Source organism: Rosa rugosa, chromosome 1, assembly GCF_958449725.1.
Source record: "Rosa rugosa chromosome 1, drRosRugo1.1, whole genome shotgun sequence".
In the NCBI taxonomy this organism is placed as follows: Eukaryota; Viridiplantae; Streptophyta; class Magnoliopsida; order Rosales; family Rosaceae; genus Rosa; species Rosa rugosa.
This window is the reverse complement of record NC_084820.1, coordinates 1,190,762-1,208,563: the sequence shown is the minus strand read 5'-3', so window position 1 is coordinate 1,208,563 and position 17,802 is coordinate 1,190,762. Positions and strand designations below refer to the sequence as shown.

The following is a 17,802-nucleotide window of genomic DNA, read 5'->3' as shown; positions in this document are numbered from 1 at the left end:
GGGTTTGGGCCACTCCATCCATTACCAATTGGTTTTGGATGTGAACCCCATACTACTTTATCATGGTATCAGAGCGGGTTACCCACGTGTGCCTGCCTAACGGCCACACGGGCTCCATGTCACCTAAAGTTGTCCACATGTATGGCTTGAAAATTCGCCACACGTGCGGGGGCGTGTTGAGAATATATACATCCCACATGGGAAAAATGAGACCTTGCCTATGGGTTTATAAGGGTTTGGGCACTCCATCCATTGCCAATTGGTTTTGGATGTGAACCCCAGATTACTTTATCAGTTTGTTACGCTGTGGTGGGATATATACGATAGCTGCTTGAGATAAGATTTTCATTTGTAGAAGGGTTTGATCGAATGTTTGGGATCTTTCTTATAGAACATATATAAAAATGATATTAAATGAGAAAGTAAATTTCAAGATTTCGGAAGGAGTACATACCAACAATGTTTCATTCTGATTTCAACTTTTAAACCTAGTACACGACACTTTTGTTGTACAATCCGAGAGAAGTTCTGCAACTTTTCCGGGGAGTCACATATTGCTGATTTTACTATTCCATGCAGGTTCTATCGCCCAAATACTATGGAGGTGGTCCTTCATATTCATTTATGAATCTTAAGACGTTGTGTATCTATACTACTGATTTGGACATAAGGGACATCCCAGGTATAGCATGTTTATTCAAGAGCTCTCCAGCAGTCCACACTCTTAACATTCATACTTGTCTCTTGCCCAAACACAGAGATGTAAGTTTTCGCATATTCTGCTTCAGAACTTTTCACATTTTTGCACTCAAACATATAACTAACAATGATTAAAATCTAGTTTCAGAGGCAGAACAATATTTTGTTGGATGATGTCAATTGCACTTGGGAAAGTCAAGCTCAAACTTTTAGTCCCTTTCTGTGTCACGTAAAGATGGTTAAGATTCAGATTAATCAGGATGCTTTTCTTGGTTTGATCAGTGAGAGAGTGATTAATTTCACAAGGTTTTTGCTTAAATATGGAAGTGTGCTGCAAGAAATGATTCTCAGTTCTTGGAGCCCCATCCGGCCAATTGTCTACTTCTTTTGAAAGATACAATTGGTTTACTAGAGGGGTTTCCTTGTGCATCTGCCAAAGTTAAAGTCTCAGTTTCCTGATGATCGACTCTATGTTTAAATGATTTTTTGGTTCATATGAAGGCGTTGTCCATGCCATTACGCGTCTATTTTGTTTTTCTTTTCGCAGCTGACTCTGCCCAAAATGACACACATTTCCTGAATAGTGTCACTTAAATTAGTAAATCAGTGCATGCATGTAATTCATTCTACTGCAAACATAAAAAAATATTATAGTTTTATAATTTTATTTAACTGGATCATTAGCTATATTGCAATGCAATCAAGTAACACAGCAAAGCCAGTGTGGCTTTATTGTGGGTGACCAACATATATATAAGATCCTATATTACATATCAACAATGACTGCTCATCCCCATGTACTGAAAGCTGCAAAACAACACAAATATAGAGTTCGATGAGACAAATAATTAGCAAGGGTTAACCATTATAGTATGAGGTAGTACTATATGAAGATTTAATTGTTACTAATTTATTAAGTAATTACCTGTTTGAGCAAGAGTCCAAGTATTTGTGTCAGCACCAGTATGCCAAGCAATGTAACCAAGAAGTGACTTTCCTTTAGCATACGAAACCTTGGCCCTAATACTCTGCGTATCATCGTAACCAATCCAAGTCGTCCCATTGTAACAGTAGTTACCAACCACCGTGGCATTGTACACCGTCTGAAACCCGCGGCTGATCAAAACCCTAATCTGGTTGTAGAGCTGGTTTCCATCAGCCCCGATAGCCGAGCCATTAGCCGGAGCGAAATATCCATGGTTGTTAGGGTTTAACAATTTCCAAGCGCGCCCGTAAAAGGGAAGACCAATAACTATCTTCTTGGTTGAGATTCTGGCGTTGTTGATCCACGTCACGATTCCGGAGTCCCCGTTGACGAGAATGGTGGATCCACCGTTGTATAATGCAGCTGGCGGGTAAGTGTTGGTTTTGCCTTCGAAGAAACTAGGGCCGTAGTAGTCATACGTCATGAGGTTGATCCAGTCCAGGCTGCTCGAAATAGCCTTGAACGGATAGTTTATGCGGTAATAAGATGCATTGCGGAAGACTGCAGCGGTCAACAGCAATGCCGTCTTGCCGGAAGTGCATGACTCGTTGGCCACCGCGGACCGCCATTCGGTGAGGAGGCTTCCGAAGTGGGTCATCTCCGTGGCGGAGGAAGGGTACTCCCAATCTAGGTCAAGGCCGTAGAAGGAGTAGTTCCTCGCCAATTTGATGGATGAGTCTATGAATGCTTTGCGACGGGTGGCCTGGCTGGCCATGGCGGCGAAGGTGGAAGGGCTGGAGTTTCCTCCGCCAATGGAGAGGAGGGTTTTGACATTAGGGTTTTTCTGTTGGACTGTTTGTGTGAAACTTGAGAACTGGGGTGAGACTTCGGAGGAAATGGTGACTTGGTAAGTTGTGAGGTTGAGATCGGCGAATGCGCAGAAGAGGTGGGTGAAGAGGGTGGAGTTTATGGCCGAGACTTCTTTGCCGCTGTACGGAAACCAGTAGGCGGCTTTAACGACAGTGGTTTGGGCGGTGGAGACATTGAGGTGGGTAAGGAAGAGGAGGGCAGAGAAGAGAAATGAAAGGGTTCTAGTTTTGGAAGACATTGTATTAATTGAAAGGAAAGGAGTACTAGCTACATATACACCGGGATATAGTTGTAGAATATATATAGCCAAATCCTGGATTTCAACTATGATTTGGAGACTTTTGGGCGGTCTCTTGACAAACTTTTGCCGATTGGTAATTACAGTGACTCAAACATCACACAGGCTGGATATTTTTCTCCAAGTCTTCGTTGACTGGGGCCAGAGGCTAGCGGGGGAGTGGGCCTGGTTGGGGCTAGGTGCAAATTCTTCCAGTGGGTTACTCCTTCCTACTCCTTGCCGGACCCAGAGAGAGGTTTTAATCAAACATTCACATTTGGTACGTGAAGCTCCAGCCTAGCTCCTGGATTTTACGTGGGACGTACTCCCCTTAACGATCAAGTCTTGGTCTTTGACAGGTCCAGCTAGGGACCCGTGGTTGCAGTTAATTTTTCATTCTAATATTAGACTAGATACACCACCCAAATGACCTAAAATACCCTTAATCTCTAAAACCATGAAATATCATATTATTTGACTATATTAAGATTATTATTTAATATGATTATTATATATTAGTATATTGAGATTTCATAATTTTCTTTTACATATTTTCTTCTATTTTTTGCTGGAAATTTTGGCCTATCCCAACTCCATTACGACATCAATCAATTGGAATTTGAAAATATAAAATTTCGAACATTTCTTAATCAAAAAAAAATAAATAAAAAATAAAAAATAAAAAATTTCGAACATTTGCAAGTCCTTCAAAATTTAAACTTTCAATATAGTCTGCAAATTTACACTTTCATGCACTACATGTTCAATATGTTACGCAAGATGAAAACTAAAAACTGATAGGAAAAAAAAAACCCAAATCACTACTAGAAAAACAGGTCCATTCACACGGATGGATTCTGTGTAAATACATTGAAATACACACGGAAATCTGTGTGTATGGGTACTTTCACACAGTACAGCCACGGATTCACAATTTGTATGTGTTGCGAGCGTTGCTAAATCACTTTCACACGGAAAGCTTGTCTGTGTGAGCTATATTAAGTGGGTCCCATAGGAATCAATTATATTAATTTCCAAATTTACAAACCATTGAATTTTCGTAATTTCCAGATTAAATATAATTCATCAATTTATTGAATTATTTAGATATTTATTTTTAGGTCCTCCATTTATTTTCATGTTGTTTTAGGTCCTTTATTGAGATTTTGCAAATCTGGGATCTTTCCTTCATCGTTCTTCACTTCTTCATTGAAATTTTGCAAATCTGGGATCTTTCCTTCTTTGTCCTACATTGAGATTTCGCAAATCTGGGATCTTTCCTTCATCACTCTTCATTGTGATTTTGCAAATCTGGGATCTTATTGCAGTAAATCATACACAAGTATTGTTGCAAATGAGATCCAGTTTCAGCTACTCATCTCTGATGCAATATAGATCAGTAAGTTTGAATCCAAATAAACAACAAACCAAAAGTGAATATATATACCTTTATGAATCTTGATTTGTTTGCTGCGGTCATCAATTCCATTACATTGCACAGCTTCTAACTTTAAGCACTAATCAAACATTCAAACCCATAACTCATACATTAGCTTCCAATTTTCAGCATTAATCAAAAATAGAGAGAGGACTGGGTATTAATCGAGGCCTTTACCTGTACTGTAGATCTAAGATCCATGAACAATTAGCTGGGTACCATCCGGCAACAATTGATGGATCCCAATCCCAGTATTAAAACGACATCTGAGTCCTTGTATTTGCATTTCCCATCAATCCGAACACCAGCAAGCTTTTCCTCTGATCTTGCAAGTTCTGTCAACAGCGGCAAAGCTCTCCGCTTAAGATCATCAGATTTCGTTTACAAAAAGATAATCAGTGAATTATGAAGCTCCACAAGAAATTCAAATTCCTAAAGGAAAACTCAAATGTTGGATTCAAAAAAGTTGTGAAATCTTACCGTAAGATGCTGCTTTTGTCGCGAGATGACTGGGTGTCTGGGTATTTAACTTAATATCCTAGCTAGCTATCCATTTTTGAGAGAGAAAATCGGAGAGAGATGATGAGATCTGAGAACGAGGAAGATGGAGAGAATAAAGGCTTTACTCTTTCTTTCTTTTTTGATCAAAAAGTCTTTACTCTTTCGATCGGAGATGCAGGATTAGAATTTTATTATTTATATTTTTACACAGATATCCGTGTGAACTAATGTTTCACACGGAAAACTGTGTGAATTTTTAATTTATCATCTGACGATATATAAGAATTACTGAATTTTACTTTATTTCACACGGGACTCCGTGTGTAATTGTTCTGAAAAATATTGGGTCCCAGTTTGAACCCTATGTGGCAACAATAGTCTGTGTGGAAAATGTATACACACGGATTTCCGTGTGTACTATAGCACTTTATACACAGATAATCGTCCGTGTGAAGTTCTGTGACAACACTATCCGTGTGAAGGGACCTGTTTTTCTAGTAGTGAATGCTTTGCTTTCTTACGCTACTCACTCTCACAACTTACTGGCTATCACCTCCAAAACGACGGTGGATCTCAATGAGATAGCTCTCGAGATTACGTTGAATTGTATTAAATACAAGATGAAGAATACATATCTCAACTGAAGATTGTTGAACGAGGTCTTCAAATTCATGTCCATAGTCGAAATTCAAGTGATGAAGTGCGGAGAAGAAAGATGTATTGCAACGTATAAGGTTTAGAAAAAGAGACAGAAATGCGCGATTCAAATTTTTTTCTTCTTCTAATACATAGATGTCTATTTTGGTCATTTAACCTACTTATAAAATCTAATTTGAAATATAAAATAATAGGGATGTGTATTAAGTAGTTAGGGGTGTGTATTTAAAATTTCTCTTAAAAGTTTCATTCAAAAATAACATTTTATAAATGCAATTAATATGATTTCTTTATTTTTAACTGAAGTCGAAACTTTCTCCGAAATTTTCTTAAATTTGAAGTACCGAAATCGAAACCCAAACCGAAATTTGAAACCTTGGGTAAGACTAGTATTACTCAAACGGTGTTTTTATATGCATTGTCCAAATTCAACTTGTACGCCATTTAGTATGAAACAATGACAATTCAACTTGTACGCCATTTAGTCAAGGTTGAGTGATCTATTTATTGTGGAACAATGACAATTCAACTTGTACCACCATTTAGTCAGGTTTGAGTTAGTCAAGGTTGAGTGATCGATATATTGTGGAACAATGACAATTCAACTGGGTTCCAGCCATAAAAAAAAAACAAATAAAAATAAAAAAGTAATTCACATTCACATTATCAATATATAGCACAATTATAATTACATATAGATAAAAACACTAGTGTAGCAACCTACAATAGTACTAGTTAATTACTCGTACATATTAAATATCACAATTCTATTATAAATGTATAATTTTAGAGAGGCTACAGTGTAAATAGATTTATTATAGGTTAGTTTAGTCTATGTAAAAGTTTCATTCAAAAATATCATTTTATAAATGCAATTAATATGATTTCTTTATTTTTAACCGAAATCGAAACATTCTCCAAAATTTCCTTAAATTTGAATTACCAAAATCGAAATCGAAACTAAAATTTGAAACCTTGGGTAAGACCGTAAGACTAGTATTACTTAAACGGTGCTTTTATATGCATTGTCTGAATTCAACTTATAAGCCAATTAGTGTGGAACAATGACAATTCAACTTGTACACCATTGACAATTCAACTTGTATGCCATTTAGTCAAGGTTCAGTGATCTATATATTGTGGAACAATGACAATTCAACTCGTACGCCATTGACAATTCAACTTGTACGCCATTTAGTCAGGTTTGATTTAGTCAAGGTTGAATGATCTATATATTGTGGAACAATGACAATTCAACTGAATTCCAGCCATAAAAAAAAAAAAAAAAAGTAATTCACATTCACATTATCAATATACAGCACAATTATAATTACATATAGATAAAAACACTAGTTTAGCAACCTACTATATTACTAGTTAATTACTCGTACATATTAAATATCACAATTGTATTATAAATGTATAATTTACGAGAGGCTACATTGTAAATTGGTTTATTATAGGTCAGTTTATTCTATTTAAAAGTTGAGGAGTTTTAAATACACACCCCTATTTTCTTAATACACACCCCACACTTAATACACCACCTATTTAATTTTTCATTCTAATATTAGACTAGATACACCACCCAAATGGCCTAAAATACCCTTAATCTCTAAAACCATGAAATATCATATTATTTGACTATATTAAGATTATTATTTTATATGATTATTATATATTAGTATATTGAGATTTCATAATTTTCTTTTACATATTTTCTTTTACATCGAGCTCTAGGGTTTCCTCATTCAAAAGAAGTGTTGAGTGTTGGGCAATCAGGAGGTCTTAAAATGTTTTGGAATGATGAATTCAACGTGCAGGTTTGAACTTTTTCTGCACATCACATCGATCTGGAGATCGGAGAAGGACCGGGTGATCCGCGATGGAGATTGACTGGTTTTTACCGGTATTCTTGCACGACGGAGAGAGACCGGTCTTGGAAATTGTTGAGAGATTTGCGTGATTTGGATGCGCTGCCATGGGTGGTTATTGGGGATTTTAATGAAATCCTTTATAACAGTGAGAAGATTTATGGTCCTCTTCGAACGGAGAGGCAGATGCGGGGTTTCCGTGAAGCGCTGGGTTATGGTGACCTGCTCGATTTGGGTTATCAAGGAGTGATGTCTACCTGGTGGAACTCGAGTGAGGCTGGATAGGGCGGTTTGCACTCCATGTTGGTTTGACATTTTCGGGTATGCTAGGGTTCGCCATCTACCTCCTAGTGACTCTGATCATATCCCCATTCTTCTACATGCTAGCCCTACTCCACTTTCTCAGCGCCCACGACACAGACGCTTCAAATTTGAAGCGTTTTGGCTCCAGCATGGTGAATGAAATGAGGTGGTGAAGGACGCCTGGTCTACTGATGTGGTGGGAAGTCCCATGTTTAGTGTTGCTAAAAAAATTGAGCATACACGTTTGAAGCTAGATGTTTGGCAGAGGCAGACGTTCAAGGAACGACAACAACAAATGATGGGCATTAGGGAAAGGCTGGAAGTCCTGCTAAATACACCGAACTCATCAGAGGTTCAGAATGAGAAGAAAGATCTCATGGGGCGCTTGCAAATATTCCTGTCGCATGAGGAGGCTTTCTGGAGGCAACTGTCGAAGGTTGTTTGGTTGAAGGAGGGTGACCAGAACACGGGTTTTTTTTCATAGAAAAGCTGCTAATCGAAAGAGAAAAAATACTATTCCAGGATTGTATAATGAGAATGGTCAGTGGTGTGATGACGATGAGGGAATGGAAAAAGTTGTTACTGACTATTTCACAAACATGTTCAGTGCTTCAGACATAGATTTGGAGGCTGTAGAAACTACATTGGCGGCTATACAGCCTTGTGTTACACAGAGTATGAATGAGCAGTTGTGTGTAGTGTGTTCTCATGAGGAGGTACGAAATGCATTATTTCAGATGTATCCCACCAAGTCCCCTGGACCGGATGGGATGCCACCCCTTTTTTTCCAACATTATTGGGACGTTGTTGGTGCAGAAATCACAGAGGCAGTTCAAGGCTTTATGCAATCAGGTCAACTCCTCCGTCAAATTAATTTTACTCATATTTGTTTGATTCCAAAAGTGGTCACACCAGAACGTATGTCTGATTTGAGGCCAATTGCTTTATGCAATGTGATCTACAAGATTTGCTCAAAAGTCATTGCAAATAGGTTGAAGTTAATTCCACCGATTTTGATATCTCCATATCAAAGTGCTTTCATGCCAGGGAGATTGATTACGGATAACATTCTTGTAGCCAATGAGATTGCTCATTTTGTTCACAATAAGAAAGAGGGAGGTGATGGGTTTATGGTTCTGAAGCTTGACTTAAGTAAGGCGTATGATCGCATGGAGTGGACCTTCTTGAGGAAAGTTCTGGATAGGTTTGGGTTTGCTCATTCTTGGATTGAGATGGTGATGCAATGCGTTACCACTGTCAGGTACTCTTTTTTGATTCGAGGAAAACCACGTGGTCTTGTCATTCCAAGCAGAGGCTTAAGACAAGGGGATCCCTTATCCCCTTATATTTTCTTGCTTGTTGCTGAAGGATTCTCAGCGTTACTTAGACATAAACAAGAGTTGGGTTTGCTTCCAGGGATTGGAGTGTGTGATGATGCTCCACATGTGAACCATCTTTTATTCGCGGATGATAGTATGTTATATGCTCAAGCTACTCTGGAGGATTGCTACCAAATTCAAAATGTTATTGAAACATATGGGCGAGCATCGGGACAGCTTGTTAATTTTGATAAGAGCTCGGTTGTTTTTAGCAAAAATGTTTCGTATTTCATGCAAGAGGAAGTGTCGAATTTGATGGGAGTGGAGGTGGTTGCCTCTCATGAGCGGTATCTAGGGTTACCCACTTATGTGGGTAGGAAGAAGACTTCAACTTTCCACTACATAAAGGAGAATCTGGCTAAGAAACTTTCTTGTTGGCAAGGGAAACTATTAAGTGGAGCAGGGAAAGATATTCTGATTCGAGTAGTGGCTCAAGCTTTGTCGAGCTATGCTATGAGTGTCTTTCAATTGACAAAGAATTTTTGTGAGGATATTGAGCAGATGTGTGCTCGGTTTTGGTGGGGAAGCACTAATGATAAGAGGAAAATCCATTGGAAAACATGGAACGCTTTGTGCAATCCAAGAGAAGAAGGAGGAATGGGGTTTCGAAGTTTATCAAATTTTAACTCTGCTTTGCTTGCAAACAAGCTTGGAGGGTGCTTTGCAATCCTAATTCTCTTATTGCTCGTATTTATAAAGCGAGGTACTTTCCAACTGAGTCCTTTTGGACAGTAGACCTACATCCTTCTCCGTCATACTCTTGGAGAAGTATATTCTCTACAAGGGAACTACTTCAACAAAGTGCCTATTGGCAGATTGGGAATGGTGTCAATGTAAACATCTGGTCGGATTCTTGGATACCTAATTTACAAAATGGTAAGCCAGATATCAATTAAGCGGCTTTGGCAGAGGTCTCTAGGGTCTGTGATCTTTTTTCGAGTCCGGGAACTTGGAATGTACCTCCTGTTAACCGACTCTTTTCGGTTGAAGAAGCTGCAGCGGTTTTGAGTATTCCACTAAGCTAAAGAGATTTGGCAGACAGATTAGTGTGGAAGTTGGAAAAGAATGGTAAGTATTCTGTTAAAAGTGCATACCGTTTTTCTTTTTCTCATTCTCATGCCCGTAGTCCTTTTGGGTTATCTGTGAATAATGATTTTTGGAAGAAAATATGGAAGGTGCTGATACCTAGTTCAAAAAAGATTCATATATGGAGAGTATGTCATAATATTTTACCTTCAAGAAAGAGACTAATGTCTAGAAGAGTGCCATTAGAAACACAGGACTGTGTACTTTGTGCGAATGCATGCAGTTGAAACTACCATTCATCTATGCAGAGATTGCCCTTTTACAAAGTTGGTATTGCAGAATAATGGGGTGGTGGCTCAAACTTGCTTTAGCCCTGAGGCTTTGGGTAGTGACTTAGTAGGATACTGATCTTTGTTTCACAAAGAAAAACGATTTGAGGACGATTCTGAGAGATTAAATCTTTCAAAGCCCTCGTAGTTGTGTCATTGCAGATCCCCTTACAATTCCAACTGAGAATATCCATCACAAAGATAGATCAGAACTTGCTTTCTAGAATTCTAGAAAGTAAACCCTAGCAGAGCACTAGGTCAACGAGATTAACCTAAAATTGTTAATTTTATACGTAGTACTTCAAAATGTGTTAGTATATAATAAACCTACTTACAATGTAGCCTCTCTAAAATTATACATTTATAATAGAATTGTGATATTTAATATGTACGAGTAATTAACTAGTACGTACTGTGGTATGTTGCTAAACTAGTGCTTTATCTATATGTAATTATAATTATGATGTATATTGATAATGTGAATGTGATTTACTTTTTTATTTTTTTTATTTTTTTATGGCTGGAACCCAGTTGAATTGTCATTGTTTCACAATATATAGATCACTCAACGTTGACTAACTTAGTACCTTGACTAAATGGCGTACAAGTTAAATTGTCATTGTTCCACAATATATAGATCGCTCAACCTTGACTAACTCAACCTTGACTAAATGGAGTACAAGTTGAATTGTCATTGTTTCACACTAAATGGCGTACAAGTTGAATTCGGACAATGCATATAAAAGCACTGTTTGAGTATTACTAGTCTTACCCAAGGTTTCAAATTTCGGTTTCAGTTTCTATTTCGGTACTTCAAATTTAAGAAAATTTCGGAGAAAGTTTTTATTTCGGTTGAAAATAAAGAAATCATATTAATTGCATTTATAAAATAATATTTTTGAATGAAACTTTTACATAGACTAAACTAACCTATAATCAGAGCTGGACCTGACATGAGGCCCGTGAGTCAGCCGTCTCAGGCCCATTGTCTCGTCGGGGAATTTTTTTTTTTTCTGGGAGTATTTAAAAAAAAATTATTAAGTAAATAAAATGTAAGTCTTTTACTAAACAATAAGATTGGTTTAGTTGGCAAGTTGGGTTCCTTTCTTTTATGTTACTTCTAGCCTAGGTTCGAATCCCCTTTCTGTTGTGTATTTATTTTTCTTTTCAAATCTTTTTTTTTTGTAAATATTTTTGGGCTATTTTTTTTTCTTTTCTATAAAAAATGTAGGCCCATTTTTATTTTTCGCCTCAAGCCTCAAAATCTCAAGTCCAGGCATGCCTATAATAAACCTATTTACAATGTAGTCTCTCTAAAATTATACATTTATAATAGAATTGTGATATTTAATATGTACGAGTAATTAACTAGTACGTACTGTAGTAGGTTGCTAAACTAGTGTTTTATCTATATGTAATTATAATTGTGCTGTATATTGACAATGTGAATGTGATTTACATTTTTTTTTATGGCTAGAACCTAGTGGGAGGCTTGGCCATCACACTTTTTCACTAATAATTAGAAAAATACAAGGGAACTTCTATGCATACCTCCAAAATTGATATTTGGACCTCTTTCTTTTTCCAAGAGATAGTTGACTTTGTCAACTCATGTCAAATTACCAATAAAGACACAAAAGAGAAAAGAAAAAAAAATAGAAAGTCTTTTCCCTTTTAGAGATATGAAATCAACAAATGGTCATCCTCATGCCATTTTTTCCCTTTTGTTTTTGTTATGGTCTTCATCCTTACCAAGCAACGGAGAAATCAACAGACCAGTTCCTTACTTTATAGTTCCTCGAGTCAATTTCGGATATTCTCTAACCAAAACACCAACAGACCACTTTCTCTTAAAATCATACTCATTCATTGGAGCATATTGTTCCCATCGAGCAAATATATGAAACGAGGGAATCTTAGGAAGTTGAAGAAATGAACTGCTCTTGGCCTCTAAAGATGCATATGCCTACAAAATACAACAATAAGAAAAGGGAGGGGGGGGGGGGGGGGGGGAAGAGAGAAAGCTATCAACTGAAAGCTTCTTTTTTTTTTGGCTTAGTTGTATCAAGAGTAAAATAATATTGTGAAATGTTCAAAAATTGATGGAGGTCTAACTACCGATTTTGGAGGTATATGAATAGAACACTCTAAAAAAAAGTTTTTATTGATATTATTGGATGATGGGTATTATGGGAAAATTAGGGAGGTGCAGATGACATATTGATTATTTGTAAAAGTAAGTTGGAGGTCTATTAAGTGGAGAGGTCTAAATAACAATTTTGGAGGTATGAATAGAAGCTCCCAAAATACAATTATTTGGGGGGGGGGAGGACGTAATACCAAAACCCAGTGAATGAAAATAAACAAGTACAACAAAAACAATATAAAGTATTAAAAATAAGTGTTACTATGATGTGGTTCGATCCATATGGTTGAACTGCTTCCATTTAGTATCATACAATACTGCTCCTAAGTACATGAATTTTGGAAATGATTTTGGTAGCAGATAAAAGCAAAAAGGTTTTTTGTTGTATTAAACTTGATTGGAAAAAAAATCAAAATTTCATATTTTCTCATGAAAATATAAGTAAAAAACTTCATTGCCGGTGGCATACAAATTTCACAGAAATTTTGGAGAAATTTCGGACAAAATTTCGGTGTGAATTTTTAAATATATTTTGTGTGTAGATATTTCAGAAATTAAGAATCGCGGAAATGTACGGAAAATTTTGAAAAATTTTGGGAAACTCCTGACGGAAATGATATAACATATGAATTTTATTTCGGTACTTCAAAATTACGGAAATTTCGATAGTTTCGGAGAAATTTGAAACCTTGAATACAAAACAAATGTGTTTTTCAGTTTTTCATTAAATCGGCCCGTTCGGTCCAAGTCGGTCCGGTTCGCGTTTCTACAGTTTCCGGCACATGTTGACATGTTGTAAATAGTACTCCTTATTCTTTGGGACCCACAAATGAATCGGACGGCTCTGATTCCACACCTGGGTACAACAATTTCGTTGACCTCCACCCCTTCTTAGTCTTGACCAGTAGTTCGCGCCAGAGGTGATGCTAAGCTCATTAGTACACGCGCCACCACTCGCTTTTCTCTCCGCCTCGCTTCCCCGCCTTTTCTCCACGCACAACGCCACGCGCGCCGCCATGGCCGCCGCCACCTCAGCTCGAATCGTAGTCGTCGGCGACGTCGTAAGCATCTCTCTCTCTCTCTCTCTCTCACTCTTTCTGCTTAGAATTTTGAAAACCCTAGCTTACTGTAACATTTTCAAATCGTGATTTGGTTTCTGAAGCATGATCAGTGGTATCTAGAAGACGACACGAAAGCTCTTCGATTTCTGCAGGTATACATTTCCATCATCTTCTTCAATTTTTTTTTTTTTGATTATGAATCTAATTTTTGGCGATAGAGAAATGTGTATACAAGCTCGGATGGAGTTAATACTAGTAGTTAAACTTGTATAAGTATCACTATGTATTTGACCAAACTTGGATTTGAGCTCAATTTTAGGTTTCTTAGTCTTATGCTTAGAAATGTTGATCAAGAATTGGATATGATTTGAAGTAGTGAAAAGTTGTTGTATTATATCTAAATCTGTCTGACTTGATGGTCCGTAGTAATCGACTATGTCGAAAAATACCAATTTTTTGCTTTGAAATAGCCTACTTTTTTTTCATTTCATTTTGAAATCTGGCCGAAATCTTGCTGCAGTCAGAATGTTATACATTATGTTCTCCTTTTTATCAAAAGAATTGTGTATGCTGTGAATCTGATATAAGTTTATGTTGAAATGCAGCCGGATTTGGTTCTTTTTACAGGCAGGTTCCACTCTCCTTCACTATGCATCTACTTAATGTTTTTTGTGCCTCTTGCTTTCCATATCGGCAACTGCCTTCACTTTCTTGCCTTTTCCAATTGGTGAGCTAAGTTACTTTGGTATACATGTGAAAGAGCTTTGTCTAAGTACAATATGGCACTGTCATACTCGAAAATGTAAGCACCAACACGGATGAGTTCACATTGTGTCCCCAATTTTGAAATGACTTAACTAATTATCTTGAAAGAATATAACAAAATGAGAAGTTTAGCCATGGCTGGGTGAAGCTGGATTTACCTCTTGTTTCTGCGCCAACGTGGCTGGTAATTTTTCTTTTCTTATGTAAATTTCTATTTATCTTGATTTTGCTCTTTTCTTTTCCTCTGTTTTGTTTAGGTGATTTTGGTGAAGAGAACATTGAACTTGTTCGCAGCGTTGCAAATCTTGAATTTGCTAAAGCAGTTATTTTGGGAAACCATGATGCCTGGCATACAAAAAAGTTTTCAGGAAAGTAAGTTTTTATGTCCTCAGTCAAGTTACTTTTCTCCCGATTTGACTCCTCTTTTCTTTCTTTTCGTATATGTGTTTCACAGGGTTCATTCATTCGTAGTTTATGTAGACACCCATTATCATGAAATTGGAAGTGTTAACTCTGAATATGGTGATTTTGATTATCAGGACAAAAGACGGCGTTCAACTTCAGCTAGACTGGTGAGCTTGCCTTGTCTTCATTATTGTCAGATGTTCTAAAATCATCTTTTGAATGACATATCATCAGTTAGGTCAATGAAAAGGTAATTTTACTATATGGTTGGGAGTCAAGGATACCAACTACTTTCTCTATAAATTTCACTTCTAGAAATTAAAGTCCCATACACTCTATGGCTAGTTGGTCACCGAATTGAGTATTCTAGCCTTTGTTCTAGATTGTGTCATGTTTATTGTCATAGGTTTATACAGGTAATTCCAACTGCTTCCAGTGAACTAAAAGCACGTAGTCTGTGCTCAGGGAGAGCTTTTGTTTGCTAGACATGATCATTATTCATTAGTAAACCAGGCTGAAAGCTTCTGATGAATTTATTTATTATTATTATTATTTTTTTAATTTAGCAGCATGCATTTGAAAATTCTGAGTCTATGCGTCATGCTTGGTTTATTGCAACAGTTTTATAGGTCAGTGACAATTTATATTTGATATAATCAGTCTAGGCGAGGAGCATGTAGCTTATAGATGTTTGGACTTTGCTACGGTAAAACTGAGCATTGTTGGTGGACGACCTTTTTCTAGTGGGGGAAACCAGTTATTTCGATTAAAGCTTCTGTCTGCAAGGTTTGTATTGTTTATACTTTATAGCTCCTGTTGATGAACCTTGAGCTTATCAATTTGTTTGGCCTCTTACAAAAAATAAAAAAATAGGTTATCTGACCACGTGTACATTTTCTGTAAAGAACTTTTAATTGTAAACTCACTTCCTGATTGCATGTTTATACGGTTCTCTTTATGCTTCAAATGAATAACTTCAACCGTTCTCCTTAAATTACTTTTCATTTAACTTCCTTTCAGAGCTCTTTTTATCTCTATTGAAGAATATAAAATGATAAAACTCCTCGGTTTATCTGTCAAGATGTTATCAGTTGAATAGATCACATTGCATTTAGTCTTAACATTCTTCCGTTATAAAAATAAATAAAAACTGACTTTAAGACAACATGGTTGTGTCAGCTGGTTGAACCATTATCTCTTTCAGTATGGCATCAGCTAATCTCAGAAGAAGTCCAGCAACTTCCTGCTATCCTTTCCCTGATGTAATTTGTAGCTCGCACTATTGGCTAGTATATGGCACAATGTATTGAAAATTTAAATGAACCACTTAGGTATGGAGTCCAAGACATGGATGGAAGTGCTAAGAGAATCTGCAATGCAGCTTTGGGTGCTCTAGAGGACCATATGGTCATTATTCTTGCACACAATGGACCCACAGGTTTAAGAGTGCTTAAATCAAACACAATCTGGCTTCTTCAGACCAATTCCCACTTCATGAAAATGTAGTGGTCTAACTTTGCTTTGGTTGCAGGTCTTGGTTCTAACTTGGATGACATATGTGGAAAAGACTGGGACTTTGGAGGTGGAGATCATGGTGATGCAGGTAATAATAAGCTTTTAGCTCTAGGTATGTATCATAAATTCTCTGGCTGCCAACCCTATAGGGTACGATGGTGGGAATTCAGTCTTCAGTATAGAGGTCTTTTGTTATTTCCCTGTAAACTTGGTGGATGTTTTATCTGGTTGTGGAAAGGAGATGAGTCCTTGATTACGAGATATGTTCATCTAAACGTAAACACCTTCTTCTTGTACAGATCTAGCACAAGCCCTGTCCCTCCTAAAAGAGTCCGGCAAAACCTGTGTTCCATTGGTAGTGTTTGGTCACATGCATAAACAGCTAGCAGGTGGAAATGGTCTTCGGAAAATGATCGTGGTTGGAGCTGACAATACTATATACCTGAATGCGGCCATTGTTCCTAGAGTCAAGAGACTAAATGATGAACAAGGAACTAGCAATAAAAGCTTCATGAATAATGAACCCAGTCTTTCAACGCCGGAGTCCTGTGGCACCATTCGAGCCTTCACTTTAGTGGAGATTTTGGACGGAGGAGTAGATAAGATTGTTGAAACTTGGGTTTCTGTTGTGGGTGATAGGACCAAATTGGAAGAGGAGCACATATTATTCAGAAGTGGCAGTTAGATTCTTCTGGTTTAGATTTTAGTTTCAGACCACAGAATATGCTGTATGTACACTGTCAATCACTGTTCTTTTGTTCTGGGGACGACATGTCAGACATCGTCACCTACATGATCAAAACGACAAGGCGTGATTGCTTCTTTCTTTTCCATATGGGCCTCGCCACATCTTAGTGTTAGGCCCACGCATAAAATTTTCCACCAAGAAATCTGAAAACGGAAGAGCCCAACTATGCAATCCAAGTTTTCCATATGGGCATAGTTTACTTGACATGGAAGAAGGCCCAAATGGCAGTGAACTCTTAACAAATTACTATTAGATGCATGTAGAAAACTATTAAGAACCCGAGCGTCTTTCAAGACTAAGGTCTAGTTTGGCAAAAATTAAACTAGGCCTAAAACTCCTCCCTACAATGAATACTTTAGAAGAACATGTATGATGAGGTTGGTCAAAAATCTAATAAGTCCTTTTGCAAAAGAACCTTTTCTTTTCTCTTTAATCAAATCATCAAAACACATTTCTCAGGAGTTATTATTGTTAATAACTTGTAGTTTATTATCCATTTCCTAGATTTCCTAAACTTTGCAATTATATTATAGAAAGCAAGTAATAAGTAATAACACACAAGGATTATTGTTTTCAATACACAGCTTATTAATTCCCATTGTATCATCATATTATTATTATTATTGAATTGAAATGGCATCACCATTCCCCAACTTTCTTTTGCTTTCCTTTTTTCCTTGGTATCACCATGACCCAACCTCCAAGCAGTCTTATGGCCTTTTTTGACCCAGTATCCTTTTCTGAGTGCACATAATTCAGACTTGAGTAAGCAACTTTGAGAAAACCTTGTCAACTATTGGTTGAAATAAATCATAGTTTGAGTCTTGATCCACTCATCTAATCATAGGATTGAGGTTCTCTTATTGCATTTGCAGCCGTCCAAC

At 37.2% G+C, this 17,802-nt stretch overlaps 2 protein-coding genes and 1 long non-coding RNA gene across 3 annotated transcripts; 1 reads left to right on the top strand and 2 right to left on the bottom strand.

Moving 5' to 3' along the window:
* Window positions 1-1,387: 1,387 nt before the first annotated feature.
* On the bottom strand, window positions 1,388-2,736 carry LOC133727203 (class V chitinase-like). The gene is made up of 2 exons (XM_062154819.1): window positions 1,625-2,736; window positions 1,388-1,506 (listed from the first exon to the last, which is right to left on the bottom strand). Exons 1-2 carry the CDS (start codon window positions 2,730-2,732, stop codon window positions 1,487-1,489), a joined length of 1,128 nt encoding a protein of 375 aa, XP_062010803.1. The 5' UTR covers window positions 2,733-2,736; the 3' UTR covers window positions 1,388-1,486.
* A 1,040-nt stretch (window positions 2,737-3,776) lies between these two features.
* On the bottom strand, window positions 3,777-4,831 carry LOC133740050 (uncharacterized). The gene is made up of 4 exons (XR_009860996.1): window positions 4,690-4,831; window positions 4,387-4,569; window positions 4,219-4,288; window positions 3,777-4,152 (listed from the first exon to the last, which is right to left on the bottom strand). It is a non-coding gene; the product is annotated as an uncharacterized LOC133740050 (long non-coding RNA).
* Window positions 4,832-13,315: 8,484 nt separating this feature from the next.
* On the top strand, window positions 13,316-17,001 carry LOC133709037 (uncharacterized). Its single transcript, XM_062134639.1, has 9 exons — window positions 13,316-13,485; window positions 13,587-13,637; window positions 14,091-14,112; window positions 14,508-14,622; window positions 14,790-14,822; window positions 15,316-15,441; window positions 15,987-16,093; window positions 16,187-16,258; window positions 16,470-17,001. The coding sequence occupies exons 1-9, from the start codon at window positions 13,348-13,350 to the stop codon at window positions 16,853-16,855; spliced, it is 1,050 nt and encodes a 349-aa protein (XP_061990623.1). The 5' UTR covers window positions 13,316-13,347; the 3' UTR covers window positions 16,856-17,001.
* Window positions 17,002-17,802: the final 801 nt, after the last annotated feature.